This window comes from Sceloporus undulatus, chromosome 6, assembly GCF_019175285.1.
Source record: "Sceloporus undulatus isolate JIND9_A2432 ecotype Alabama chromosome 6, SceUnd_v1.1, whole genome shotgun sequence".
In the NCBI taxonomy this organism is placed as follows: domain Eukaryota; kingdom Metazoa; phylum Chordata; class Lepidosauria; order Squamata; family Phrynosomatidae; genus Sceloporus; species Sceloporus undulatus.
In genome coordinates, this window is record NC_056527.1 from 26,671,005 (window position 1) to 26,698,449 (window position 27,445).

The 27,445-nt window shown below is 39.8% G+C and overlaps 1 protein-coding gene across 1 annotated transcript in view; it reads right to left on the bottom strand.

Moving 5' to 3' along the window:
* Window positions 1-473: 473 nt before the first annotated feature.
* Window positions 474-27,445, bottom strand: part of LOC121934054 (macrophage mannose receptor 1-like) — a 59,044-nt gene continuing 32,072 nt past the window's right edge. Inside the window, exons 16-30 of the mRNA XM_042474038.1 lie at window positions 27,281-27,316; window positions 27,010-27,179; window positions 23,013-23,080; window positions 20,893-20,993; window positions 18,879-19,021; window positions 18,564-18,678; window positions 15,309-15,451; window positions 12,593-12,695; window positions 11,723-11,955; window positions 10,671-10,836; window positions 10,188-10,340; window positions 9,404-9,514; window positions 6,446-6,652; window positions 3,141-3,179; window positions 474-2,314 (exon numbers count right to left, since the gene is read on the bottom strand). Coding sequence (XP_042329972.1) covers window positions 2,091-2,314; window positions 3,141-3,179; window positions 6,446-6,652; window positions 9,404-9,514; window positions 10,188-10,340; window positions 10,671-10,836; window positions 11,723-11,955; window positions 12,593-12,695; window positions 15,309-15,451; window positions 18,564-18,678; window positions 18,879-19,021; window positions 20,893-20,993; window positions 23,013-23,080; window positions 27,010-27,179; window positions 27,281-27,316 — 2,012 coding nt within the window. The 3' untranslated portion in view covers window positions 474-2,090. The remainder of the gene's footprint in view (window positions 2,315-3,140; window positions 3,180-6,445; window positions 6,653-9,403; window positions 9,515-10,187; window positions 10,341-10,670; window positions 10,837-11,722; window positions 11,956-12,592; window positions 12,696-15,308; window positions 15,452-18,563; window positions 18,679-18,878; window positions 19,022-20,892; window positions 20,994-23,012; window positions 23,081-27,009; window positions 27,180-27,280; window positions 27,317-27,445) is intronic.

The following is a 27,445-nucleotide window of genomic DNA, read 5'->3' on the forward strand; positions in this document are numbered from 1 at the left end:
CTTCAATGGTATTCTATCAATATAAATTTCTAGTTTGATTTTTCTGTAATCTAAGGTATGGGTCAGTTCAGTTGATATTACAGCTAATGTTTATATGGTCAAATTCCATAAGTGGTTTGGCATGATGACAATTAATATCATTTTAACATAAAACTTTTATTTCATGTCTAGTTTTATAAGACAGAGGCTGTAATCCACACAGCTTTCATAAGTGTTAAGGGAAGGGGAAATTGTTTGGTACCTTAAGACAGCATCATGCTAACTGATAAGTCTCAATTTTGTTTTGATTCAAGGAGATTGGCGATAAAGCTGAGTATTTTCTTTAATTAATAGCCATCTCACTGGCAACTCAGCTGAGTGGCTATTTATCAGGCTCAATTAATATGTTATCGCAAGTTGTGGCTCAGATTTTGAGATGTGTTCACTGTTTTCTATATCACAAAGCTGTAAGGTATAGACATTTATTGCATGTTTTTATTTTGATATTTTTGTAACATCTTCTAAAACATTTCATGACAAATGAGCTAATAATATAAAAGACAGTAAGCATCAGCATTAAACTAAACTAGACAAATCATCATGAGTATAAAAATGTATCATAAAAAGCTTCCCAGAGCAAAAATATTTTAAAAGTATGTTTAAAAGCTGCAAGAAAGAGTGTGTGCATACCTGCTTTCTATTAAACTTCTCCTACATGAGTTGATATCATTTGTCCATCAGCAAATCCATAGCATAGGTTAAGTAGAAACATCACCAGTTGCCCAGGACCAACTAGTGAACAACTGGGGAGATGAAAAAATATAACTTGAGCTTCTCTTCTCCAAGGACAAACTGTAGACTGTATACCACAGGGACCCATTTATGCATGTACTTCTCTGATGACTTTAAAGTATGATTCATCTTTGTGGCACAAACAAGAGGAGTATTTTTTTCAATTAGGCCCAAAGATGTGTCCCTGAAATTCCAATCCTATGCTTCAAAGTACATTGCAGTTAGAAAAGCAGGGTAAAGGGGCAGTGAGTGCTTGTAGACTTTTATTTTTGATGACAAGGAACATTACGATATTGATTGTCCTGAACAGGATTTTAATTATCCTGATTTCTTTTGGGTTTTTCTTCTTACTAATTCATCATTCCACTTCCCATTATTCATTCATGCACTTGCTCTTTTAGTGCTATCATCCCTGAGGGAAAGAACCACTTTAAGGCAATGTAAGAGAACTTGGGAACCAATATTAATGTGTTTTCTGTTTCACCCTTGACATTGTGGTTTTCTTTGAGAAGCTTCAGAGTGAAATGCACACATGTAAAGAAGGTGGAAAAATATATGTCAGGGAGAACTAAAAGATGCAGGAGGCTAAATATTCCATTGTAACATTAAGGAAACACAGGGGGGAAACACATAGCTATAAACCTTACACAGCAATACCTAAAAGATGAGTAGAGGCACTGTGCAGGCAGAAACATGCATCACATCATCAAGAACTCTTTGTGCAATTAAGCGTTGTGAGCTGCACCTGTAGAGTTCTTTTTAAAGAAGATCATTTTAAAGAGGTTTCTTAATTTTATAAATCAAATGATCTTTAATTTGCAAATATTCTGTATAACATATGCTCTCACTTAATAGCCCTTCTACAATCAGAACATTCCACACTAGTAGTTTTTATTCTAGTTTGGAAAATTTGGGCTACAAACCACTTGCAGCCCAAAGCAGTTTTTCAACCTTCTCAGGGACTTCATGTTCTTCAACATTTGAAGGGGGCAGCCAGGCTCTTCCTATTATGATAGAAGTCCATTACAGGTCAGGGGGTGCAATAGTGCAGCCCGAGAGGCTTGGATAAGGCATGATACAGATTATTTTTAGATTTTTTTTACACCCTTCACCCCATTTGGGGTTTAGCTTTCCAGGGCTCAGAAAACCAATGTAACTTTCCTAAGTCCCAGTAATTGCCCCTCCTGTTGCAGAGAGTTACAGCTTAAACTGAATATTTTTCAAATGGTTACTTCTATGAATTTATAAACAGTGCAATGGTATATCCTTCTACTTAGATATCATTTCTGTTGTGTCCAATGAGATTACAGGAAAATGTATTAATCTTCTGTTTTGTTGTCCGCAAGAGAGTCTGAGTCATTCTGAAGGATAACAACATTGTCCTGATACAAGGAGTTGCCAAACCCAGCAGTGGTTTGCAGTTGTCTCCTTCGTCTTTTGGAGAAAATATAGGCTGTAATGCCTGCACTGATAAGGATAAGCATTACCAGGAGACCGACAATCACAATTGTGCCATGTGCTGATGCAGGAACCTTTGCTTGTTCTATGGATTTAAAAAAGGACATTTGAACCATTAAATATCTTATACTATGAAAACATGTTGAGTTCCCTTTATATGATGGGCCAAATTTTTTCCTAGACAGATTAGCTGAATGTGTGCACTGAAAACTTAAATCCTTACATAGTAATATGATTGGGGGAAGGAGGGAGAGCAGAACCTGAACATGCATAGGAAAAGCTTTGGTATTTTTTGAAATATATACACATTGCCCTAAGGGTATGGCAGTTTGTGAAGGTATACAGCCCCAAAGATGTTGGCTGCTGAAGTGAAGGTGAACAAACCCCAAATGTTCCTGAAGGTAAAAGTATATCTTTCTTGACCCCCAGCTGCTTCTTCTTCATGGACTAGAACACACTATGCTAATTCTGTGCATGTGAATTTGAAGGAAAAATTCCCCCACTTATATGTCTTTTCATCTTTTTGTATAAACTCTATAGATTTCTTTTCATTAAACACTCATACATACCCCCCCCCCCAATTGTAACATTTCTTTATCTATGCTTCTCCTGATTTTCTTCCCCCCTCCTTACGTTCAGAAGCATCAGGTTCCAGGCAGTGCAAGGATGCATCCCAAACTGCTAGAATTCCTTATGGGCATAATTGTTTTTGTTGTTGTCAATACTTCACCTGTGTAAAATACTTTTTTAAAAGCAGTCCCCTTCATCTGCCTGCCAAAGATTATATGCCCAAGCTCCTTAAGAACGTTTGCTGCCATCTACCCCCATAAACATCCTGCCTGCTACTGAGTTGCATGGAACATACAAATGTTTATCATTTGAACTGGGTTATTTTCAAGAAACAGCCTTACGTTTCTCTTCTGTAGGCTTTTTAGTTGGCTCTTCGGGAACTGTAAAATAAAAAAGTATGTATGCGCAATTAGATCTATCTAGCAACAAACTACATCGTCATGAATAATTCCTGAAAAAAATTTTCTCAACATAATAGTAGGAAGATAAAGATGCATGTGTTGTTGTTTTTAAACCCAAGCTTGTGATCTCGTGTTTTCATGTAGATGCCAGAGCTTAGGAATCAAAGACTGGAAGACATCTTTTGTGTTAACTTGGGCAATTTAAGGCACAACAAAGTCCATCAGTGAACCCAGGGTTTGAATTAGCAAATGAGAAAGTTGATATATGGTCCATATTGGTGGCAGGGATAGCTCTAATATTAATTTAAACTGAAAGGTCCCCCCCCCCCCCCCCCGCCTCATTATACACATTTGAGGAATAGCTCTCCTTTTTTGGAATTCTGAAAAACAGGAGAAAAAGCACAACAACACAGAATCAAAAACCAAATGACGCACACCTCCAAAGAGTCCTGAAGCCATGCAGAAGCCACACTTTGGTCCTTTGGACCAGAGCAAAAAGGAGCCAGGATGATATGGCTCCTGCCAGTGTGGGTTGGGTCCTATGGCTGTGGTCTGCTTTGGGAGCAGCCCATGCAGTCAGTGCAGTCCTGACCCACTTGCTGCCGGAGTAGACTTGGCAGTTTATCAGACAAGGGAAATTGGAAATATAATCCAATGGCAATCCGAACACAATCATGGGGTTTAACATTATTGCATGGTAGACTACCACACGCAAATTTGGGCAATGCCATGCTATTTTCAGGCAATGAGAAGCCAGTTCGAAGGCAATTCGCATTCACATAAATTCGCTAAACTAGCGAATTCACATGAATGCGTTCTAGCCCCACTTTCTTTTCATTTGAAATTAAGAGAAATTCCTCCCATGTGTTAATCTCCTTGGGCTGATCTTTTGTGCCCATCTATTTGAGCTCTTGGTGTGCTACTCAAAGCTTTCCTGCAGTAAATACCTTTCAAGATTCCACCAAAGACTAGAAGGAGAGTAAGGCTTAGAAAACCATAGTTTCCCCTTCTTAATTGCTACCCTACATTGTCTACTTGGGTAAAAGGTAGAAATAGAATTCAAGCTTTTAGAAGGTTGTAGGAATGAGATGTAAAACTGCAATGTCAGTGAATAACAAAAGTAAATTAAAGGCAAATAAACAAAAATAACAACCTACCATTCTTTCCTACACAGAAAATAACATGGAAAACTGTTGTCAGCTGTAATCATAGCTGATGTCCCTGCATGAATTATTATATTTGTAAAAATGAAAACTAAGATTTCCATAAATGTGACTGATTCACTGGATAATATTTTGGCTTGATTTTGGGAATCTAGAGTAACTGAGGGGCAGTACAGCCACTGGCACACTTGTGATGTCAGCGATGTGCAGTGACATGCAGATGCTGCATGACGTAAGGCCCTCTGCCGGGCCTGAATCAGCTTAACAGTCAAAGATTTGACTTGGGATTCTCTCTTAGCCAATCCACTATGCAGATTCTGCCATTCCACAGATTTAACCATCTAAGACTTGAAATATCTCCCCCCCCTCCAAAAAATCCAAAATCAAACTTCGGTGTTCACAATTTTATATATGGGGCACCATTTTACTACACCATTGCATATGATGGATTTTAGTATCAAGAAAGGGATGGATCACGAAACCAAATCCTAGTGGATATAAGGCCCCTCTGTACCATAAAATAAATAAAATACCCAGGTAGGACAACCTTCCCATCCAGGTGTTAGCAGCACAGAAACACCTTGCTCAAAAGCCTTAAGAAGACCATAGATACAGATATAGCAAAGATATGGTAATGAACTAGCATGAATTTCATCACCATGAGACTTCCCTGATTGATAATGTCCAGGACCAATTGAATACCCCTTTCATTATTTTTATTATTTGTGATTTGTTTTTAACTTTGATGTATTGTACTTTTTAATCATTTTTTTATTGTTTAGTTTTATAGTTGGGAGGCAGGGTTGGGTCAGGGTTTTGTGGGGATTGTTGTTTTTATTGTTGTATATTGTATTTTCTTTGTTGTTACCCGCCTCGATCCTCAATCGGAAGAGGCGGGATATAAATAAATATTTACTATTATTATTATTATTATTATTATTATTATTATTATTATTATTATTATTTATTGTTGTTGTTGTTGAATCTTGATGATGGACTAATAACTTTGAGTTAGGACACAATCACATCTCAAAGATATGACAGCTGTAAAGGTTTAGGATTAGGCACAAGCTACTTCTTTTTCCAAAACCCCTTTCTTCTGGCTGATCTCAGAGGATTTCTCTGTTACTTGAGCTCTAATGGTAGAAGAATTGAAAAAGGATAGAACAACAGTGAACCAGGTCCAGACTTTTCTTGAGCTCAGAGACACAGCTACAGTGTTAGCATGAAGTCTGACCAAGGCAAGGACAGTGTTATATAATTCCTAACATCCCTAGATTAGCAGGCCTTTTGTTGGCCTAGCACTGGCTCAACTGGCCCTTAGCTACAATGACCACTTAGGACTGTGCTCTGAATGGTTCCATATGAGGCTTTATCTACACATCACAAATCTCATTGTCCTGGGTTCTGCTCTGCCCATTGGTGGGACAAACCCATTGCCCAGCCCATTGCCCACTCAATTTTACAGGCCTTAATAAATGAAATTTTTTATTATTAATCCACGTCTTCTTTCACTGATTTTCTGTTTTACCATGGAAAATCAATAAAGGAGAAAGGGAGGGGGGAGCCACACAATAACTTCTAACTGCTATCTTAAAGAACCTTCATCTGGCTATACCGTAATTACATAAATCAGCTCAAGTCTACTCTCTAACTCAGGGGTAGGCAACCTGCAGCCCGCAGGCCGGATGCGGCCCGGCAAGGCCTTGGGACCGGCCCCAGCCCGGTCCTGCCGCCAATTGCCGCCGGGGCCTTTGGGGGGAAATTGTCTATAGAAGCCTCAGAAACATGCATTTATATTAACATTTTTTTAAAAATCAGCAAATTTTTTCACGTGTCCTCAATTTTTTAAAAAAAAGTGTCTTCCATTTGAAAATGTTGGCCTACATTTGTCCTGGTTTATTTATATATTTAAATTTTTATTAAAATTATTTAATTATTTATTTTTTTTGCTTCGGCCCCCCAGTTGTCTGAGGGACAGCAACCCGGCCCCCGGCTCAAAAAAGTTGCCTACCCCTGCTCTAACTGAATACCATAGTCATTGGTAAATCCAGTATTTAACAATAACAATTTAAGACTTACTCTTGGATGTTTTACAAATAAATCCTTTCTCTGGATAATTGCAGCCTTCACCAATCCATTTCCCATTTTGGCTATTCATGGAAATGCATTGTTCTCGAAAAGTAACTCTATGGCCATCATGTTCATATGGTGTAAAAAATGTTCTAGGTACTTCATATTTCCAGTTCATAAAATCCACTTCAGTGTTATCTTGCCAAATCCACTCTCCTAATTATGAAAACAAGTGACCAAAAAGGGAAAAAACAGTATAATGGTTGTAAATTGATACTGAAATACAGTTTTAAAATATACATTGACTTTTGCCCCTCAAGCTTTTTCACTGTGGGCAAAAAAATATGTGTTCTGCATTCATATGTGCCTGTTCATGAGAGAGACAGGGATATAGAGAGAGAGACAAGGGTTATTGACTGATTTATTAATCCATTTTTGTCATCGCTTCCTTTCCTTGGGCCATATGGGACCCTTCCTTTGATAGTTGTCTGAATCTCATAATCAGGTTTTGGGTAGGTGTATAGAAATGCAGTGGTAAGGAAGAACTGGGAAATTTTATACAGGTATCTTGACAGAATTTTTTTTAAAAAAAATATTGTTCTTAAATGTCTTTCTTTCTCCAGCATAACTATTACACATTTATGTTACTTGAACACTCTTCTGCTACACTGCTAACTGAATTTTTAATTTTAACATAGACATCCTACTTTCTTAATGAAAAAAGAAGTTCGTTTTTGAAAGAGTTGCAAACTTTTATACTGGACATTTTTTTTAAAAAAAAAATGTAAATCTGTCTTTCCATGTGCCCTTACTTGGAAATGATCACAATGAAAACAGTGGTTGACAGAGGAGGCTGTAGAGGCTTGGCCGGTCAGGATCCATCCTCCTGGTGGCCGGGTGCTCACTGAGGGGCCAACCAAGAGGGATCTGAGTGCCCTCTGCCCAGCCAGGCTGCAGTGGGGCCCTCTTTTAGAGTCACACAGATAAGGAAGTGGGAATAAAGGGACCCACTCCAGTCTCCTAGTACCATAGAGTTGGAAGAGGTCACAAGGGCCATCCAGTCCAACCCCATTCTGCCATGCGGGAACTCTCAATCAAAGCATCCCCAATAGAGGAAACACACTGAAGGTTACTGGGTGAAAGCTACACACTCTCAACCTGGAAGGGTCAACCAGTGGTGCCAGTAAGGTTCAGAAGCACTGGTTGACCACTGCCTTCCTCTTGGGCTGGGAGTGTATGGTTTTTACCCAATGTCAGTGTGCACAGCACCCAGTGTCAGTGTGGACAGCACCCATGCACCCCAGAAAAAGAGGGTGTCACCCAATCTGACCCTCCTCCCACTGGGCCCCTCTCCTGGCTTTGATGGGGCAAGGAGATCTTTGCTGAGAGGGCTGAATGTACCCTTTTGCCCTGCAGCCCACCCTTGGGGATGGGGATGGGGGCACCACTGTGTAAACCTCTGAATAATTCTTGTCAAGGTTGACTGAAAGGGACATGATTCATTATGATCCATTAACTCCTCTACCTTTAGGCTCCAAAAGGGAATTAAACAATCTCTTGTTCTCACTGTTATTTGCTATTGCAATAGAGCAATAGAGCCCTTAGCCATCTCAGAGAAAATGAAAACATAAGGGGACCCAAAATAGGAAGAACAGCTCATAAATTAAATATCTTCACAGATGATGTGATCATCCTCCTGAAACAACTCAAACAATCCTTCTCTACCTTACACACCATTAAACTCCTTTGATACTTTTGCAGGTTTCCGAATTAACTACTCAAAATCTAAATTGCTATGCCTCAACATTGTTCATGAAGACCAACTAGACATTCAAAAAGCTACCAATCTTCAGTTCCGTGTGGGGGTGCAACACTGCAGCCTTTAAAAAGAATTAGACAAAATTTGTTTGGTCAATTTTTCTATGTATTTTTATTGTTATAACCCGCCCGGATTCCTTGTGATTGGGCGGGCTATAAATAAATAATTTATTTATTATTATTATTTTATTTATGGTTCAACTTGTGCAGAATTCCTAATAATGTTGTGTTTCTCAGTGAAGCTGTAGCATCTGAAGGAAGTTTACTTTTAAAATGAATATGAGAAAACTTGAAGTGTCAAGTAGTCCAGTGTTTTCATGCTCATTCAGGAGCTAACCCATATAAGCATGCACTGAATTATATCCGCATTCAGTTGGAAAACTCTTTTCTAGTCATAACAAAGGGTAGAGGTTTGTATAATGATGGAAGCTGTAAAATGCTGCACTTTTAATTACAACTGATTTTGAAAACAGATAAGAATTTTAAAATAGTACTGACTATCAATAGATATTTTGCTTAAATAGTCAGTTATCTGATTCAATATTAAATGCATCTATATTTTAATGCTCAGGAATATTGCAAGCTGAATGCTATATTTCTGATATGTTTTTCTACACTTCATAATACTAAATGTGCATGCATGGTCAGTGTTCAGCAGACCAGAAACAAAAATGCAACTGTGTGCATACTTGGTAATGAAACTCATGTTGTCTTCTATGGAGCACATGCTCAGAGAAACTGAGCTAATTTTTTGAAACATCTTCTTTGAATGAATGAATGAATGAATGAATGAATGATGTTATTAGTTTCTTGAAAACATCTTATACAGTAGTTGTTCTCTATTCAGATCTAAAACCATCTTGCACTCCTGTATGGGCTTGGGAGATAGATTTAAATATCCAGCCAGAGAAGTGAAAAGTGACCAAATCTGCAAGTGGCTGCACGATAAGATTAGTTGTCAGAACCTATATGGGGCAATATCAAGATACAAGACAAAACTTTTGGGAAATGGATGAGATTTTTTCTGAACACTTGGTGAGAAGCCAAAACCAAAATGAAGCAAATTTGCTAGCACAATTCCAGCAACAAAGTGTGCTTGATATTTTAACATGCTGCAGTACAGATAAATATTGAAAGTTAAACAATTACCATCCACATTTTTAAATAATCCTATCCAAAATTCTGTTTCAGTGAATTCTTGAGTGTGTATCAGCAAAAAATTCATTTCAGCTAAATCTTCTATGGAAGTCAAAGTGCCACCTGAGAAATATGAGAAATGTGTTATTGTTTCATATTTATTGAAATAAAGAAATCATACTTAAAAATAGAAAAATGTCCTTCTAAAACTATTCTGGTAATATTTTAAACATAATAAGTAAATATTACTCATATAATGCTTAATGTATAAGCCTTGTTGTTAAGCTTCTTAAAAAAAACATTAGCATTATGACCCCTCCCTCCCCCCCAAAAAAAATCCTCATGACAGGTAACGTTCTGTTCACATGGTGCTTGAAAAGACATGGAAGAGCAATAACAACTTATACAGGGCAAATATATTTAAAAAAAACAAAAACCTCCAAGTACATCTAGACTCTCTAGAGAATCTGATGAAAAAACATCCAATAGTCCCCTCTCCCAAAATATTTCTCATACCATCTATCATGGACAATTTAGCTGAAATGGGACTTGGAGGCATTGTTTTGTTATAGTTCAGGTCCTTTTTGGCTGAACACTCCCAATAAATGCTGCTGAGAACTCTTATTCGGTGTTATGGTAATTAGCTAATAAAGTTCCTTAGTGCTGTCCTCTATGTAATACCCAGGCATATTGCTCTATTTCATCTCAAGCCAAGGAGATGCTAGAAGTATTACAAATTAGTTAAGATCTCCCTTGCATGAAATGGTATTATGCTCTAATTCAAAATATGACTCACCTAGATGAGCACATAGCATGGATGCTCTAGACCAGGCTACTCTCATAGGGTAGATAGCATAGCAATGAGCCCGAAAAGGAATCCAAGATCTGTGGTATACTTTTGATTCTGGGCATCTTCCTGGGCCTTCAGGAGGGTCTGTTGGGATTATACCTAAAATGGAACACATATGTTTTAAGGATAGTTTTCATCCCAAATTCCTATAGATACCATAACAAATTGTTGGTAAGAATGGTTTATCTGCTCAGAGCAGCACATCCAACTTCTGATCTTCTAAATTGGTGTCTTAACTGCTGAGCCACCACCCCCACCCCCAATTTATCCATCCATAATTTTGGCCCCAAATCTGCCCTTGACTCATACCCGAGATTGACTCACACATGAGTACATACAGTAATTAGTGAAGCATGGGGTTTGCCTTACTCCTGTTTCCTGCCTGTTCCTTCCAATTGTGTATGTAAAAAAATACATTGCTTTTCTTACCATGATATTTCTCACAGACAGAGAAATACGTTTCATTGCAAGTGCCTGTTTTCCAGTGACCATCAAGGTCCAAGTAGACACAGGCAATTTTCTTTTTTGGCTCTTCAGCAGCCCAGTTGGTATACATCAGCCTCCAGTTACTTATCCATTTGTATTTCTCATCGGTCTACAAGTATAATGCACACAGAAGTTCACTTCTAAAGTAGATTAGACATAAGCAAAAATACAGAGCTGCCCTGCATTTTCCTCCATTACCTTCACACTCCTTAGTGATGCCAGGTGGCATTGCCATGCTTTCTGCTATATCACCTGGCACTGTTGTCACTCATGTGGGTCACTCATTCTGAGATCAGAAATGAGGCACCCAGCACTGATCACATGGCTAGATGCCTTGTTGTGACCTCAGAGGGAGCAACTTGTGTGAGTGGTGCAGAGGCCAATTTTACTGGGAAATAGGTTATATGGAGAGATGTCACTCCATCTGCTCAGTTCACTTGCAATATGATTGCTGTTTCCAAGATGCTGATGCTATTTTATGGGTTAATATTTAACTCAAGTTAAACCCATTCAACAATCTTCAGAAGGTCACTAGGATGTTCTAACTCTATCCCATAAAAGTTCTAACTCTATCCCACTCAAAATCACTGGGATAGTTAACTTGATGGCAGCTAACAACAAGGAAAGTGCTCAAAGTATCTTCTTGAGTAATCTGGAGAAATGCCGGCAGATCCATGTGTATCAGTGCATACATGGCCAGCCCCAGCATATCATTCAAAATGGCAAATGAAGTCTAGGGGGCTGAAAATGTTGCCAAAGTTGTTTTAGAAACATTGCTAAATTTGTGTCAAAATGTACATTTAGTTTAGCTCTCAAAAAGATAGACAAGTATTAATATACATTACCTGCAGATTTTGATCAAAGATGGTTTTTCAAGATATGCTAATATACATTACTCTGAATAAAGTCATTTATTACTATCATGTTCTGGTATTTTCTAACTAACCTTTCTGAATGCAACCCCTTTATATGGATGAAAAGTGTTTTGTTCTTACCAGATTGCTATTTAGGCCGATCCACACAGGTTCCTTGTATTTTAAAACCAGTAGCCATAAAAATGACTGCGTGTAAGGATTTAAAATGCTGGCAAGCTCTGAATTTTCAGATTTACACTTTTTTCTTGCATCTTCCCATGTCATTTTGGGGCTAACAAGAGAATAGCTGCTGTTTCCATAAAGGGTATACTCAGCGGCTGGAAGTGTTGTTTCATGTTGAGATAATATAGTATCTAAAGCAAAAAGAATAAAGGGGAAAGGCAGACTTTAGTTTAAATTGCATGCAGCTTTTAAAAATATGAATTGATATCACTTCAGGCTAAAATTATGAACCCTACTATCTCATAAGATTCAACATTCAAATTCCATTTAAAAATCTGAAATAAAAATGATAAAGGCCTTGCATCTGAAAAAAAAAATTCATCAAAAGATATAAATTTAGTTAAGTTCTAAGTAAAAATAGGATATGAAGTCGAAGGCTTTCATGGCCGGCATCCATGGTTTTTTGGGGGAGGGGGGTTCAGGTTATGTGGCCATGTTTCTAGCCTGAAAAAACCACAAAAAACTATAAAAATAGGATAGTCACAAATTAATTTAATTTATAGTTATAATAGAGGCCAATTAAATGTCTAGCAAGGAGTCTACAGGCCTATTTGAAATTCTTTTTCAAGAAAGGTCAAGTGACCGTTCCTCGTTGGCTTCCTAACTTCTAGAATTCTAACAGAAGTCCTGATTTTCATAATTGCTTTAATGTTCATGTGTGTGCATAGCAGCAATGGCGCCAACACATGGACATTCTGTTGTTGCTTTCAAATGAAAGATCATAGATAGGGGGAAGTCTGCCACCAATAGGTCACTTTCAAAACTCACCAGTCTTCTTTTGACAGATGTAGCTTTTCTTAGTTCTACATCTTTCGTCTCTCCAATTTCCTACTAACATCTCAGGCTTTTTCACCATAGAAACACAATCACCCTGGGAAATGAACAAGAATCATTTCTGCCATGTTTTTCATTGTCTATTTATGCTAATTTTCTTGCTTCCATTTTGATGCTGTGCTTTTTTTAGTGATATCAAAAGATCTGTAGATAAATGTCACTGTCTTGTTGGGCTTAGCCCAAAATCAGTCTCCATCATTTGATGAAATCTTCTTCAGATGAGGGGGCACTGACACTGGCAAGAAATAATGCAGTTTGACACCACTTTAACTGTCATGGCTCATTGCTATGGAATTCTGGGAATAGTAGTTTGTTGTGGCACCAGAGCTATCTCAGAGAGAAGGCTAAATGTCTCAAAAAACTACCGTTCCCAGAATTTCATAGCATTGAGCCATGGCTGTTAAAGTGGTGTCAAACTGCATTATTTCTGCAGTGCAGATGCAGCCATAGTGGGAACAAAGAAAAGCAGTGGGCTTTGACAAATACCCCAGAACCTCTATCGTTCAGAGACTCAATAGAGTTGTATTACTTGTCAAATACTGATGGATGACATTAGGATCAGATGTGGTTCTAAATTTATACCAACGTAGAGACTGAAGACATAGACCACATTCAACAATTAGGGATGTAAACATTTGCCTATTTCCTCTCACACATGAAAATGAAAAATTTCTGACTGTGTGAGATTACAAGAGCCTTCCCATATTTCTGATGATGTTTTACATTTTGCATCCCATTCACTCCTAGAAACTATTGTTTGTGGTTGTCTGGCTAAAATATAATGCTTTCTGCATGATTAGTGTGTGCTAGCAAAACCAGAGATTCTTTGAAATCTATGGGGGGGCTTTCTCTCAGTCCCACCACCATCACAGGTATATTTGGTAAAGACATAAGAGAAAGCTTTCATGGTGGCTGCTCCCAAGTGGTGGAGCATGCTTCCATTACAAGTCCAGTAGTTGCTGCATGCACTTGCATGCACACACGCAGTCGCATGCATGCACAGACACACACATGCATACACTGTGTTTTGGCTGGCAGGTAAAGACATTTTTATTTAGGAGGCACTCAGTTTTTAATATGTTGCAGCAGATGGCACTTTTAATGGGAGTTGTGCTTCTATTTTATTAATGTGTTAAATGGCTTTTCACTTGTATCTTTAACTTGATTTAAAATAGAAGTTCAATTTAATGTTCGTTTAACTTTTGTACTGAGGTGTTTTTTTTTAGTTTTTTTTTTTTTTAGTTGTACTGTGTTGTAGAAGATTGAATCCTATGTTGAAGAAAAACAGTACGTAAATTAAATTAAATTTCCAGGAGAAGGAAACAGAAACTGATTTGTACTGTGATGTGTGGCCCCACTGATGTTCCACAAAGGAGGGAGGTAATAGAACAAGCTATAGAACTGCTCAGTTGTTGCCTAATTGTTCCCCCACCCCCAACTCTTCACAAAAGCTCATTGGACTGAGATGCTTGGTCTTATTACCTCTCTTTACAATTCCTTTACTGTCTCAGCTGCTTTGCCCTGAATTTCACTCCTTGATTTGTTGGACACTTCCTTCTTGCCAGGAAAAAAGGAATTTGATCCTCAGGGATGGGATGCATCCTAACATCCATGCTAAATTTGGATACATGTGTTGTAAGGTGACTAATCAAAGGCAATGTGAACTACACGCTTCCCTCCAAAGTCTGAGCCTTGCTTCATTCTTTTCAATTTCCATGCTCAAGACTCAGATGAAGCTGCAGAATTTGACATAATCATTACCTGAAAATTACCCTGGAAAAGGTATAACAGTTGTGGACAGAACTATAGAGTTTTAAAGGGAGGGGGGCTGGGATCAAATGTCAGCACTAAATATATGCTCCTCAAAATATTATTAGTATAAAACTCCCATCATCATTTACCATTCCATGTAGTGGATACAGCTGATGGGAACTTCAACCCAGTAACATCTGGAGTGCCCTACATGGCTTGGCCAAACCTAGAAATGTGAAAATTGGGGGAGGGGGTCAAAAAATTTATGACCCCCCCCCCCCCCCCCCCAAAAAAAACCCCCGTTTTCCCAAGGGAAAAGCTGAAAACTCTAAGAAGTTCAATTATGAAATATATTATTTTAGAATGGTAAGTAAAATGTTTAAGATGCATGTTCATGTATTTACATTCCCAAATTATTTCTAAAAATTATCTAAGAGGAAGACATTTATCTAAGATAATGTACAGCATCATATCACTGCCATTTTGGGTCTTAGTTCCCTTTTTTCATTTTTTAAAAATGAAAATGAATGCTTTATGTCTGCTTGGAGGATTCAAGGAGGCAAAATAATTTTATTTTATTTTTTACTCACTTTGATGGTTTCTTCTATTGTTCTAGACTCTTGTTTAATCTTGTGCACTTAATGCATAGGTCTAATTCTGACCAAATTTAACTACAGAATAATTTTTTCCTCAGGACAATCTTTTAAAAATGTGATCGTAACCTTATTGCCTGTTCTGTATACTCTGTGTCCATAAAAGCTTGTGCTACTATAAACAAGTTTTTAAGGTGTGAGGCCACTGAATTTTGTCATATATGCAGTTTTGCCAGAGGAACACAACATCAAGGAGATATTTTACATCCAACAAAAGATGGGAAGACTTTGTAGTCACAACTTACATTATATCTGGGGGAACCTTTGGCCCAGTTTGTGTAGTAGACACCACTTCCATCTGTCCATAAGAAATGGTGTTCCTGATTAATATCATTCAGTCCAATCCAGGGGTCAGTTGAAGTGCTTTTTATGTGTACTATAAGGAAAGCTGAGTGAAAATAAAGAAACTTTTTATAATGAAGTATTTGGCAACCACATGTCTTTCATCTACAAGTGAACAATACTGGATATAAGCAACGGGATCTTGTAGCACCTTTGAGACTAACTGAAAGAAAGATGTTGGTAGCATGAATATTCATAGACTTGAGCCTATTTCCCCAGATACATGTTCAAGTAGGCTCAAGTCAACTACTTCTTTCTTTCAGTTAGTCAGTTAGAGAATGCAGTAAGGCCTGTCTTTGAAATTAAATACATGTGTATCCCATAGGGAAAATGACGGGATAAAGCATGTGCAATAATGTCTTTGAATATAGGATATAATCAACTCAACTGATTACATTTTGTTCATCTCTTCAGAAAATATTCCTTTCATGTGGGGGTGGGGGAGTGCAGCCCTCCAGGTCCTCAATGACTCCAGCCTTCATCAGTCCTAGCTGGCATGCTAAATAATGGGTGATTCTAGAGATTGCAGACACGCTAACTGCTTACCTTCATCCATAGCTACCTTTCTCTATCTAATAGCAGTTAGCTATTTGTGCAAATGTGGTTGCACATTTCTCCTTTACAAATCTGTTGTCCCCAGTTTAGTCCTGATTTGAAAATAACCTCAGAGAGAGGAGCAAAACTGTAATTGTGTCTTTTCTGAGACTTGGAATGATTCACAGCCACACTCAGCTGGTTGATTTGCAAAGTCGGGAGCTTCTCCACTTTGCAAATCAGCCGTATGGCTTCAAGCTGGGATTTAGATGGGTTTTAGGTGAGAGGCACCTAAAAGGAGGCACCAGTGGCAAAATGCGAGTAATAATATCCAGCTGCATCCGAGAAGAAGATTCAAACTGGGAAAGGTAAGCCGTGTTTTTTAGCTGTGCTAAAAACTCCTTAGAGATAGAAACAGGATACATACTAGTTTGGGAGCTTTCCTTATAACACGTTCTCCATTAACATGGCAACATGGCAAGACATGGCAAGAGCTGTTTCCAGGAATGGACTCACTTTCTCAGCATGCTCCTTAACCTGCCTCTCTTCCCATTGCCTTTTCCCCTCTTTTTCTCTTTCTTTTTTTTACTGTATTCAGCAATTGTGGCAATGCGATTTAAGTGGGAAAAGGGTAAGAAAATAACATAGTGAAAAAAGAGAGGGTAGAAGAGGGAGTGTGGTGGGGACTGGCATTACATGACTGCCCAATCCTGGCACTGCAGCCACCATCATTTTCACACTTCTTTTCTTAGAATGTACACGCAATTGGGGGCCTATTATTATTATTATTATTATTATTATTATTATTATTATTTATATTCCACTTAATCTTGAGGAATCCAAGCAGATTACAACAGTAAAACAAAATACAGTTAAAAAAGAAATATGTTAAAAATTCCAAGATCCCCATCCCTCCCCCAATCATAAAAACATAATTAATGCTAAAAAGAGATTAAATCAAGAAGAGGCATTAAAACCATTAATATACAATAACAATTAAAATGAAATAGGAGTTTCTAGTGGGGTCCAGGTAAAATAAAGATAAAGATGGAAGATAATGGGAGAAAAAGGAGGGGGAGTCAGCAAGATGGTCTAGTCTGCAAAGGCCTGCCAGAAGAGATCTGTCTTAATAGCCTTCTTAAAGGTTTTCAAGGTGGTAATCTGATGGATCATGTCCGGCAGGTCCTTCCAGAGTCTAGGAGCAGCTGCTGAAAAGGAATGCTTGGTCACTGCAGAAAGTCTGGTCCTCTTCGGTTGAAGCAGATTCTTCCCCGCTGAACGAAGAGTGCTGGGAGGATGATATGGGAGAAAGTGTTCCCATAAGAAGGCAGGACCCAAGCCATGTAGGACTTTAAAGGTTAAAACCAACACTTTGTATCCTGCCTGGAAGCTAATAGGCAGCCAGTGAAGGGATTTTAAAACTGGTGTGATATGGGTAGATCTAGGTGTGCCAGTAACCAGCCTGGCTGCCATATCTGTACCAATTGAAGTTTCCGAACTTGACACAAAGGCAGCCCCATGTAGAGCATGTTACAAAAATCGAGCTGAGAGGTTACCAGCACATGTACCAATGTTCCAAGGTCTTACCGCTCCAGGAAGGGGCACATTCATGATAATTGACAGAGATACTTGGGAGACACAGCAGCAACTGGACAGATGAGACACTGTGTGATAGGTAATGCCAAAGGCACGATTTCCCTGCTTTAATCCTGGTTTAACAGCCACATGTGATAAAGTCCTTAATACACATATTCCATCTCTTCTTTTTTAACAAAATATTTAGTGGGGGAAAAGATGGAAAGGAAAATATGACAGGACTACTAATAAATGCCATTTTGCTAAAATCTGATGAATCAAGCAGGGAGTTTGCCGCATAAAAGTCTTGTCTGGACACACCTTAATTAGGTCACTCAGGCGCAGTACATACCGCCAACAAGCAGCATACTGGCGCCAATTCTAGGGTTAGGGGCTGTGTGACAACTGCATGGTCCCTAATCCTGGTACGTGTGGGTGGCATAACTATGGTGGCTCCCTATGTACACAGGTGCCACCATTGTTACGTAAGCGCTGTGCGGCATCTGCATGTTGCTGCATGGTGCTTACATAATGAATGCACCAGTGGCACACTTGTTACGCTGCCCCTGTGGCACAAAAAGAATCCAGTTTTTCTGGGTTCTTTTTCCTCCGTAGAGAAGCCATGCAGTTTGGCAGCTGTGGCTTCCGTCCAGAGGAAATTAGCAGCACATGTACTAAAAGGCAGGCCACCCTTTTCGGCAGTCTGTCCCTCATCTCAGACAGTATCTTGCAGGCTAGATAATGTTAGACTCACTGTTAAACTAACATCTATCCGTTATACTATTTGAGAGGAACTGAGAGTTATTATACCTTTTTTGTGGGATAAAAGCTTCAGCAGTGGGTTCTTCTCATACTGCTTAAGTAAGGAGGACCTACAGCCACATGGAAGGAGCTCATGTTTTATGTTGTTGGAACTACTACCCTTTTGTTTGCTCTGTGGCTTCTCAGAGAACCTAAGCTACAAAGTTAACTTTAGTAGGGAGTCTTGGATTTTTAAAACATTTAAGCCTATATGAACAATTTGTTTAAATGAACCGAGCACATCACACCTTGAACAGCTTGGCTTGTTATGGAAGCCAGGTTTCCTCCTAGGTTTTTGCATTCAGTGCGTGCATCAGACCAGTTCCTTCTCTCTCCTTCATTAAAACCAAATATTCGGAAGCACTGTAGATGAAAGAAAAACAAACCTCATAATGCTGTCAATTATGTCATCATTCAGAATCAGCCTCAATATCATCTATCATGTAATGATACAAAACAGGCACAGATAATTAATTATTTATTAATTTATTTTAAAAATTGTCACACATGTGACAATATCTGAAAAATATGGTTTATTGATCTATTTCTTATGACTTAGTTACCTTATTATCAAACAAAAGCCAGCCTTCAGCGCATCCTCCAAGAGGCTCAGGTGATGTGGGAGTGACAGGTGAATCGACAGAACTATTGTGTCTTTTACAAATGAAGCCGTTCTCAGCGCCACAATTTATATCATTCCATAAGCCTGCACAGAGACATATTTTATCAGCTCATGTTAAAATCAAGTAGAACTAGGTCTAGTCACTGCTTATAAGGGGGAAAGCCTATGGATACTGTTTATGTTGTCATAAGATCCATGTTAGAAGGAAAGCAGTCTATAATTAAGGTTCAGATCTATTGTCACATGGATTTTAATTTAGGGCCCATTCACACTCAGAAATAACCCAGTGTGGAAACCAGGTTATTTCCCTGGTTTGCCACAATCAAATCTCTCCATGGCATTGATTTGTCATGATTGTGGCATTTTATCCCTGATTCCATTCCCATTGGCAATGGGATAAAATGCCATGGAGAGATTTGATCCTGGCAGGAGGGGGAGGAGAGGAAGAAGAGCGGAGGTGGCATGGGAAGAGGAGGAAGGGGAGGAAGAGCATAGGCGGCATGGGGAGAGGAGGTAGGAGGAAGAGGAAGAAGAACAGGGGCGGGGTGGGGAGAGGAAGAGAAGGAAGAGTGAAGGTGGCGTGGGGAGAGGAGGTAGGAGGAAGAGGAAGAGGAGTGGAGGCAGTGGGATGCTCTGAATGGGATAGACTTTTGAGTTCCCATTCACAGCTCCCATAAAAAGAAAATGGTTCTTTTGAAAAGAACCACAAGAAATCCCATTTCAAAAAAACAAAAACAAAAACAGTTTAAGGGGGATTTTCAACCCCCCACCCCAAATCCAAGTCAGAAAACCTCAGCGCAAGTGTGACCGAACCCCTAGTTCAGGTCAGGAAAATCCAGTTCAAGTGTGAATGACCTCCTAATTCAGGTCAGGAAAACCTGGCTCAGTTGTGAATGACCCCAATTTAAACCAATTTGGAGCCCAGTTTAAAATGTGAATGGGTCCTTAGTTTTGGTATTTCAGGATTGCTTTAAATATATTGTTTTAATGGATGGTATTAATGCATTGAGGCTGTCATGCTTCGGACACATAATAAGAACGCATGACTAATTGGAAAAGACAACAATGCTGGGAAAAAGTAGAGGGCAGGAGAAAGAAAGGAAGACCACACACCAGATGGACAGATTCCATCAAGGAGTTCACAGATCTGAACATGCAGGACCTGAACAGAAATATTGAGAATAGAGGATCATGAAAATGTTTCATTCACTGGATCGCCATGAGTTGAAGTCGATTCGAAGGTAGCTAGCAACAACAAACAACATAAACTGCCATAGGTCCCATATGGGAGAAAATCAATGGCCCAAGACAGATGGGCCAAAAGGGGCATGACGGCAGCAATACTAGGGTTCCTAACCGCACAGCAACCGCATGGTCAGGAACTCTAGTATGTAATGGTGGCGGCCTGATGGCGGCATCCTGTCTGCATGGCCTCCACCATTTTCATTTAAAGGATGCATAGCATCCACATGTTGTGGTGCATCCGTTACATCACGAGTGTGCCATTGGCGCACTTGTGATGTAACCCGGGAGCCGGTAAAAGAACCCGGAAAAACTAGGTTATCTTAACTCCGGAGGAACGACGCGTGGTCTCCGGAGTTAAAATGGGTGCCTGCAGACCGCTGTTTTTGGGTGGTCTGTACTACGCCAATAAATAAATAAATAAATAAATAAGCAAGCAATTCATATATGTGGATGAAATAATGATTTAAACTATATATCCAATTAGGTCCCAGAGCAGATCTATTAAAAATAAGGCCAACTTATTTTCATGGCTCTAACAGTCATGCTTAACCCTAAGTCCCACTGATTTCAGTGTGTCTCTTCTAAGCATGACTACATAGGAAACCACCCTACTGTGTGACTGATTTTCTATATATTTATTAATCTCTTGCCCCACTCCTGCACATATACATACCAGAGAGCTTAAAATGCTCTACAGTTATTCTACTTGCCTGTGTTAGAATACATAACCACACAATTTTCATCATCATTTGCAAAGTTGGGTTCATTAGGGGCCCAAGATACATATGTCACTGGAGATCCATCCATCCAGCTGAAGAAAAGAACACAATATCAGACAAAAAAACAATAGCAGTTTATCTACAATATGTGCATATATATATATACATTTCATGTCTCTATGGGCCCGTACAGACAGGCCAAAATAAAGCTGCTTCGGGTCACTTTGGAGGTATGCTGTTTAAATGACACTTGGATCTTAAGAGGCCAGAAGTTGCGCCAAAGCTGCATCCTTAGGACTGGAGCATGACTTTGGCATGGCTTCTGGCCTCTTAGGACACATGCTTCATTTAAACAGCATACCTCCAAAGTGACCTGAAGCACCTTTTTTTTGGCCTGTCTGTATGGGCTCTATAATTCCTTTTTTCCAAGAATAGTCTAGTCTGGGTGAAGATTTAACTCTTGAATTACCACCTACCACTTGTTAAAGGCCCACCAGCTCTACCAGAAAAAAAAATTAACATTGAAATCATCAGAAAAAATAATTGAAATAAAATGAAGAAGATGATAAAGGAAACTATCAGAGTATTATGAGGCATTTTTAAAGGAAAACAAGATATTTAACATTATTTTATTATCAACATGTGATAGTTCCTCTCCTACACAGCAAAATGTCTTCTTCATAAAAATATTATTTATGAATAGGAATAAATAATATCCAGCATTCTAAGATAATACACTCCACAGCTTGGAACTTTCTTGGTTGGCCTTTGCCCTAGTTCCTATTTCAGGGGCAACATTGGTAGGCAAAAGACCTAAGGTGTGAAATTCTACATATGAAAAGTGACAGAGTGTTTCCTTCCCATTACATGTGGTCATCCATCTCCTTTGCCCATTAGGAAGACTACTGGGAAAGGAATGCAGTCAAGCAAGACCACCCTTGCTTGACTTAATTAAATTAAAACCAGAATTTTAGTTTATAAAGATCAGGGAGACCTGGAGCTGATTGGAAAGGAAAACAGCTTATTGCTGCAGTGTTCCCAGTAGGAAAATCATCCAAATTACTGAGACCTCGATTCTAAAGTGAACCAAGTTTTTATAGCACTTTGAACAAAGAAAACTACAATTCACATTTCATTCGTTACATTTGAATTAAATATTAGATTCACTGGATGTTCAAATCTTATGTCTCTATCCCTCATGCGTTTCGCATCAGATTGTTATCTATATATTTAGTTTCAATGTCCCCAAACTATCTATGTAGTACATCCTTTCATTTGGGTTAGCCATTTCCAAATTGTTTACATTCCAAAACAGAGAATTTGACATGACCAAGAATAACAATCCTTTGCTCTCAATACATTTCAGCCCTATAATTTTTAACTTCTGAGCATAGTAAAATTCTCAATTTTAACCAATCTACTTCACTGCTATAGAGATTATCCAGCTGTCCTTGGACCACCTATACCATGATTCTGAAACTATCTGATATGGGGAGGAGGATGAGCACACACACACAATGTACCAGGGACTAGTATGTTATTTGTGCCACTTGGTGTATCTTTCTTTTTTTATAAACACACTGTGGACTTGCAGCCAATTGCTGGAAGAAACTTGGGAGAGCAAGGGAAACAGCTGAGCATAAGACCATGTTTCTGTTCCAGCTGAGCTTACCTCCTACTTTATTTCTACCTGCATTCTCCTAGAAATAACATCAGAAGTGTCTTTTGGCTTGTTGAATATACAGTATAGTATTCTCTGCATGGCTTTCCCAAACCAATTCCCATTCAGATCAGTACAATACCAAGACTGAAGAAAAGTGCCATTTCAAGAGCTAGCAAAGAAACCAGTTATGGAGTAAAACCAAAGACTTGTCCCAGCTATGGTAAATCAGTGGGATTTACCTTACAATGCCTTACCATTCCATAATTGATTTGAAGTGTTTACTCTTGGTATTTTCACAAGGCTTTCGATGGGGATAGAATTGTTATTAGACAGTTTTGTTCCATTTTCTGTCAGCTTTACATTAAAAAATCATGTAAAGATCAAGTTTTTGAAATATACACAGACAACTATAAAGACATAGATATAAATTGATGTACTGTTTACTTACCCAAACTTTCCATCCAGACTCAGAATTAAACCAATGTAAGCGTTATAGCCAGCTCCATAACGGTAATTCTAAAATATGCAAAAGAAGAATGGTAGATGAATACTTACTGTGCTTTCCATGACACTTTAAGGAGGGGGGGGGGGAAGTACTGCTCCCCAAATATCTGCCTTTTGGTTGTGGGGTTTGTCTTTGTCCCTTTAAAATGCTGAACAAATTGTGTGAGTGAGCGGAGGGTCAGTGGGAGGAGAAAGAAGAGTCCCAACAATGTTTTAAATAATTAAAGTTTCAAATTTTAAATTTTTAAAAGATTGTTCTATAAAAAATTTCTGTAAAAACATCATATTACCATATTTTCACTTTAGCCACATGAAACTATCACATTTAGGCCAGCGGTTCCAAACCTTTGTTGGGCCGTGAACTCCTTGTGGCTGGAAATCCTGCCCAGCGGCCCCGATTGGTTGGGAGGCCAGGAAGGGGTGGGACTTACAGCCTCCTACAAACCCCAGTGGCTTTTGCGGCCGGAGGTCCCACCCCTTCCCAGCCTCCCAACCAATCAGGGAGGCCGCTGACCAGAAGAAGGGGCAGGACTTCCAGTCACAAAGGCCACTGGAAGCTCCGCCACTTCCTCCTCTTCCTCACCCCTCCTCCTCCTCCTCCTCCAGCACTGGCCAGGCCACCTCTGGCCTGCCACTGCTGCCATCGCATGGGGCTTCCACCACAGCAAGAGCAATGGCGGCGGCTGTGCATGGTGGTGGTGGTGGCAGCCCTGCGCAGTGGTGGCGGTGGTGGCAGCTGCGTGGAGGAGGAGGGGGAGGAGAAGGCAGTGGCCTCAACCCTGCATAATGGTAGCAGTGGCCATGAGGAGGAGGCAGCGGCAGCCCCAGCACTGTTTGATGGCAGTGGCCACATGGAGGAGCAGGAGGAGAGGAAGGGGGAGGAGGTGGTGGCCGCAGCAGTGGCCACAGCCCTGCACAGTAACAGCAGTGGCCGTGAGAAGGAGGCGGAGGAGGCAGCAGCCCCAGCCCTGTGTAATGGCAGCAGTAGCGGTGGCCGCATGAAGGAGAAGGAGGAGGAGGAGGAGGGGGAGGAGGGGGTGACAGCAGCCGCAGCCTTGCTCAATGGCAGCAGTAGCTGCGAGGGGGCGGCAGCCCCAGCGCTGCATGATGGTAGTGGTGGCGGTGCCTGCCGCCACGTAAATAACAGAAAAGGAGAAGAGGAGGAGGCAGCATCCCCGTGTGATGGTTGTGGTGGTGGCAGCCACATGGAGGAGGAAGAGGAGGCGGCAGTGACGGTGGCAGGCCAGAGGAGGCCTGGCTGCTTGGAGGAGGAGTAGGAGTTCCAACCTGGCAACCCCTGAGAAAGTGTCGATTGAGCCCCGAAGGGATTGCGACCCCAAATTTACTAGCCTGAAAATAGAAGTTCCTCCCTCCATAACTGTCATCCTTTGGCCTGCGAGGGAGTGAATAGGCTGGCCCAGCTCCACCAGGGCTAGCCTGAAGATAGAGGCTCCTCCCTCCATAACTGTCATCCTTTGGCTTGGGAGGGAGTGAATAGGCTGTCCCAGCTCCACCAGGGCTAGCCTGAAGATAGAGGCTCCTCCTTCCATAACTGTCATCCTTCGACCTGCGAGGGAGTGAATAGGCTGGCCCAGCTCCACCAGGGCTAGCGTGAAGAAGAAGAGCCCTCCCTCTAGTCCATCTGCTTTGGTCCAGGCATCAGATGGAGAGAAGGACCACTGGACTTCATCCTCTTCCCCACCACTATCTCCTTCTCCTCTTGTGTTGTGTCTTTTAGATTGTAAGCCTGAGGGCAGGGAACCATCTTATTAAAAAGAATAATTGTAAGCCGCTCTGAGAGCCATTAGGGCTGAAGGGCAGGGTATAAATAATGTAAATAACAACAACAACAACAACAACAACAACCCCTGATTTAGGCTGTACATTTGATACTGTAATTTAAAGGTATAATTTTAACCTTGCATGTTGTTTTTGTCACAAGTATTGCCATGACATTCAGTGGTATATAGGAATGACAATGTAATGTTAGTACCAAAAAACCCTCACAACATTACTAAGGATACAGAATGCTAAAGATTGTGAAGGTCATAAAGGTATCCCTGTTTTGTGGATTTTGGATGATGCTATACTTTGCTATATGGACACAACAGCTATGCAAAGATATGCAAGCCATCCCAGGGAGTCACTAGGATTGGTGTCACCTGGTGCAGTAACTCATGGAATCACCCCACCCCCACTGACCTCCTCCCATATTGCACCATACAGAGTCCTTAGTATTATGTATGGTGTGGTATGGGAGGAAGTTGGTATGGGTTGTGTGGGGGTGACACCATGAGTTACTGCACCTGGTGATACCAACCCTAGTGATGCCACTGCATACTGTGCTTCTTGTGCTATTTAGAAGCAAGCCAAAATGACTTCAAAGGGATGGTATGGGTAAATGTGTGATATCCCAAATATAAATCTTTAATAATAAATATAATATATTGCTTTTCAATTAAAAATTGCAATTATTTAAAAACATTATTTGCAAATATGATGAAAAGAAGAAACTAAAAATAAAATAGAGCAAAAAATCACCAGATAGGTAATCAAGGATCCAGTTACACAGAGTTGTGGTAATTTCTTAGTCTGGTTCCTGAGTAGACCCACTAGATTGTGTGTATTTACCAAATCTATGGTGGGGTACAGACCGCCGCCGCCGTTAGGTCCGCGGGGGAGCCGGAGCCTTCAGACGGCGCGGCTCCCGCGCGGACCGAAAAAGAAGCTCCAAAATGGAGCTTCTTTTTGAGTCGCGTTTGTGACGTAGCGAGGCGCCAGGGGCGCACTCGCTACGTCATAAAGGCTGCGACACGTACGGACGCTCAGCGTCCGATACGTAAAGATGGCGGCGCCCATATGAACAGGGCGCCGCCATCTTGTACGTATTCAATACGTACTAGGGTTAGGGGGGTGCGGAAGCACCGCCCCTTCCTAACCCTAGTACGTATTGTATACGTACTATTTGGCGGTCTGTACCCCGCCTATGTAACAACTGTACATGTTCATACAGTGCTGGTACTGTGCATGTGATATATGTAAATGTATGGTAGAGATGCCATAATTTAGTTCTTTAAGGTTTAATCTGCACTGCAGAAATAATGCAGCTTGAGACCGGTGTACTGCCATGACTCAATGCTATGGAATCCTGGGATTTATAGTTTGTTGTGCCACCAGAGCTTTGTCACAGAGAAGTCTAAATATCTCACAAAACTACAAATCACAAATCATAAAACTGCAAAGTCAAACTGCATTATTTCTGCAATGCAGATTAAGAATTAAATCTCAATGGAAACCTTTTCCATTCTGTCCTATGATTTACTGAATGAGAAAATAATGAGCACAGTATGTTTGAATTTACAGAACTAAAATATGGCAACTCTGCTTATGTGTCCTGATATATATCACATGCTGACTACCAGCTCCAGGAAAACATGTACAATTCTTATACTACTTATACTTGTGTAGATACTACACAATAAGCTGGATTTGGAGAACCAAAACCTGACAACTCTATTCATGTGTATGGCTATATTACATGCATGTTCAGTTTTTATGCAAGATTATGTAGGGTTGATAGACACCATAAAATTTTGTAGTTTTAGGTATAATCTGCACTGTGTGTAGCTGGATCCTTGATTGCATTAAACCAACGCAAATTAGTGATGCCATTCGGTAAGGGAATAATATGCTTTTTTTTTTCTTTTGGCAACCTGCACTTTCTTATAAATATTTCATACTACAGTAGGTGAGCATGAAGGCTCATATCACAAGTCTTAATCTCTGCAAGTTTCTGGATACTTTATATCTATTGTTACAGAACAAAAAGATGAACAGACACAGAAATGGCAATCCCCACAAAATTTCTCTCTTCTTCTTCTTCTTCTTTTTTATGCCAAACTATTATGATTCAAGAAACATATGCCGTATGTATTTCTTACATATTTCCACAAAAACTTTCTTTCGCGTTCAGTCTCAATGACTGTGAGACCACCACCATGCTTCTTGCAGAATGCTTGGGCCCTTTCTGCAGGCAAAGTGGCATTGCTGAAATAATATTCATTGCTCCCATACTCAATCCAACCATCTTCAACAATTTTGAAAGAATAGTCTGCAAAAAAGAAAAGAAATAACACGTATACAGTGGCACTGCCAAGTGTCAGTACACATTACAAACATTATATTTTTTTGATATAAAATTGCCCAACATACCAAAAGTATCTCTTGGTTCTGGTTTTAAGGATACACCTGAAAAATCAAATAAGTATTAGTTAATAACCAAAACAAGCAAGTGCAATCTATCTCATTCGGCAAATAGTTAATACAAATAAAAATATAGCTTACCACATTTTATATTTATAGCTTACCATAGTATAA